The 3,407-nt window shown below is 49.4% G+C and overlaps 1 protein-coding gene across 1 annotated transcript in view; it reads right to left on the bottom strand.

The window, feature by feature from the left end:
* Positions 1 to 3,205, bottom strand: part of FBXO22 (F-box protein 22) — a 4,241-nt gene extending 1,036 nt beyond the window's left edge. The window contains exons 1-5 of the mRNA XM_027897989.1: positions 3,183 to 3,205; positions 2,547 to 2,875; positions 2,085 to 2,180; positions 1,364 to 1,528; positions 709 to 874 (exon numbers count right to left, since the gene is read on the bottom strand). Coding sequence (XP_027753790.1) covers positions 709 to 874; positions 1,364 to 1,528; positions 2,085 to 2,180; positions 2,547 to 2,875; positions 3,183 to 3,205 — 779 coding nt within the window. The remainder of the gene's footprint in view (positions 1 to 708; positions 875 to 1,363; positions 1,529 to 2,084; positions 2,181 to 2,546; positions 2,876 to 3,182) is intronic.
* Between the last annotated feature and the right edge of the window lie 202 nt (positions 3,206 to 3,407).

The raw sequence follows: 3,407 nt of genomic DNA, 5'->3' as shown, positions 1-3,407 counted from the left end.
GTCCTCTCGTCGGCCACGTCCTGGTCCAGCAGCACGGTGGCACTCTGGATCTGGGGCCCGCTGAAGGCCAGCCCCACCACCCCACAGGCGTCCCCGGGCTGGGCGTGGGCACTGCAAGGCAACACAACAGGCAGCGGGTGAGAGAGCGTGCCGGGAGATCACTGCCCGCCCACTGACTGCTGCTGCTGCACCGGGGGGGCTTCACAGGAGACAGCACTCAGGAGATTCTGACACCACCCACAGGTGAAAAACAAACCAGAGCCTTAGCGTTCCAGCAACTCTTCTTTTTTTTAGCAACCTTTCCCAAGGAAAAGCTTCCACATCATCCATTACTGGGGATTCAAGCATAAACTTACTGTTTCACATTCAGCAGGTTGTGTATGTCACAGCTCTGCAATTTCAACTCAACTATTAGTTGAACTTAAGGCAAGCAAATAGACTCATCATTTACACATCAAACCAGGGCAGCTGGGAATCTCCTTTTCAGTGAGTTTCTCCTAGTTGGGTTTCCAGAATCCGGTTCGTAACACTGCCGTACAAAACTTCCAGCTTTTCTGGCTACATGACAGTGTAGCACTTGTGGCATTTTTCTCTTAAAGAAATTATCATTTTACTACTGTTAAAGGGCATTTCTAATACAACTAGAAGGCTACAGTGTTTCTCCCATTTTAAATAATTTTTAACATTCACCTTGAAAAAGATACCTACTTCTCAGAGGTCAGTGATGTAAAGCTCTCCACTTGTCCCCCAGCCAGGATGATACTTTTCTCATTCAGTGGATTGACTATTTGATGAAGAAATCGAGTAGCTCCAGACTTCCAGGAGTTGTAGCCAAACAGAAGGACAACGCGGAGATCTGGGTTATTCTTCAGACCTACAAACAAAAAACCAAACACTGATCCTCTGTTCTGTTTAAATCCTGAGCCCTGAAGCCCAGCCTTCCTAGTCTCTCCTCAAATAATAAATCACGCCTTTAGTAATGGCTTTCTGTTGCTGCAATTGGGAAGAAAAGACACAACTTGCCCAGGGAGTAACTGGGCAAGAGGGAGAGAGAATTTCTGGAAAGAACCTTGCCAAGTTAGAAACAGATTGCGTCTGCTTCCTCCAGCTTTCCACTCCTTTACCGCAGCACGTGAGTTTTACCACAGCTCTTCAGTTTTCCTTGACAGTCTTACAGGTAAGAACCAGGCATACAAGTTATTCAAGAACCATAATACAGTAAATAGCTTTAATCTGAAAATTAAAGAAATTCCACACTTCAGCACAGAAGCTGCTAGTTCCACACATCACTCCGGACTGGCACCTCAAAGAGCAGCACAGCACGGCACAAAAACCCCCAGCAAAGGAGAGAGAAAGGACATACCTGCTTCAGCAAATTTATTCTCATCAAACACCCTGTTCTTCACGTCTTTAGAAAAATGAAAGGTGTGAATTTTCACCCCATCGATTTTGGGAAACAACAGAGCAAACCCAGCTTCGCCCTCTTCGATTTCTTGAGGCTGGTTGCTGCTTGAACCCATGGGGGTAACTACAAAGACACAAAACCAGGCATCTTGTGGTCAGGGCCCCTAATACTTTCATCTACACTGTGACGAGAATTGAAAGAGGCTGAACAGCTCAGGTGATGTAAAACATGACAATCTATTTCCATAACAGCTTCTCTAATTGAAAACTGGTGCGATTTTTTGGGTTTTTTTATAATGTTTTGGAAAGATGAAACATGTAGAAGTTCTGCTGGCTACGGCTTGTGCCGAAGTCACTTCGGACAAGGAGACATGGATATATTTGGACATTTCCCCACAGTTACACCAAATATAAAACAGTAGGAAAACAAGCACAGTCAGTCAAAATATGACTGAAATAGATACATGAATCCAAGAAACATTCAGTAAGTCCATTAGTGCCAGGAAAAGCTGCCTGCCCGATTAAATCAATCCTTTTAATTATAACTGCAATACACGAAGTAAACACCATGTGTCAATGAGCAGCAACACTGTGAACTCCTTAAAACTGAAGCCAGGTGGGAGAAGATCTCTCCAAGCTGATCTCTCACAAAAAAAAAAAATCACACATTTTGCTCCTACCTACAACCCCTGGGGTGACCAGTCCAAGAACCTGACATCGCTTCGGCAACAACTTTTCAAGGGCGAGGGCTGTTTCTTTACTGTTTCTTTTTCTGGCTGTTAAAATAAGAAAAAGTGACAAGAAACCATCAGAGAGAAGTAAAAGCGTGTCGTGAGCACAAACCCCGTCCTGCCGAGCCAGTGCTGCCCATCAGAGGCCGCCCTGGTAACAGCACACAGGTCTGAGCTGTGTTTGGGCTCAGTGTCCTCCAGGGCAGGGAAAGGAGCCCATCTGTGCACGTTAACACACACCCACAGGCTACTTCACATCACAAACGCAAGACTCGGGGGTCATGCTTTTGGCAAAAGATGTACTTCCCGCTGAAATCCACACTCGGCAGATTCCCTTTCAGCCGATGCTGCTCCTCCTCCTCCACCCCGAGCACTTCTGGAAAGGGCAGCGAGTTCAGGGCAAGGTGTTACCTTTCTTCTGCTCGTGACACTCCTCGTGCCCGCTGAACGTCTCGGCATCGGCGATGTAGAGCACGGTCTGGGGCAGCACATGCACCTTCTGCGGAGACACGGGGCAAGGAGTGCAGGGACAGGGAGGGAGGAACAGCGGCGGCACAAACTGAGGAGACACCGCTCCCAGGGGACACGGCCCCGGCCCCCGTGCCGAGCTCCCGTCAGACAACAGGACACCTCCCGAAGCACCAGCACTGCCCGGACTGATCTGCTGAACGGGCAGCACGGCCACGGAACCGACCCAAACCCCACACGAGCGACCACAGCTCTGCAGCCTGGCCCCACAACTGCTGGTTTTAACACTATCTAAACTCCTTCCATTCCTGGCTGTTGTCTTCCCTCAGTGCTGATGCTGGGAACAGTGGGGAGGTGCTGCTGGCCTTTCCAGTCCCCGCTGGTTTAACACTCATCTGCTGAGGTCTCTGTTTAGTGCTTAACAACTTGACAGGAGTCTTTCTGTGGTGAAGATCTAGCACTAGTTAACACTGGAAAAGAATCCTGCCAGAGAAATCCTGCAATGTTCCCAGTGTCTCCCAGGCTAAAAAAGGGTTTATCTCTTAACGAGATCGCCGAGATGAACAGACGCGCCCTGACCTGGAAACCCGCGGCGTTTCCATCAATGTATTAAATAACACACAGCACCAAACTGTCCCTCCGAACACGCTCCCTGCGCCGGGCGCCTGGGAGGGGCGGGGGGAGCGTTTCAGGGACTGCACGAGGGCGCTGACAGACACCCCCCTACACACACACACACAACGCCCCCCCAACGCTCCCCTCACACACACCCAACCGCCCACCCCACACACACAACTCTCCCCC

This window comes from Empidonax traillii, unplaced genomic scaffold, assembly GCF_003031625.1.
Source record: "Empidonax traillii isolate 1590-97213 ecotype Southwest subspecies unplaced genomic scaffold, ASM303162v1 scaffold571:size529327, whole genome shotgun sequence".
Classification (NCBI taxonomy): Eukaryota; Metazoa; Chordata; class Aves; order Passeriformes; family Tyrannidae; genus Empidonax; species Empidonax traillii.
This window is presented reverse-complemented; position numbering and strand designations above follow the sequence as displayed.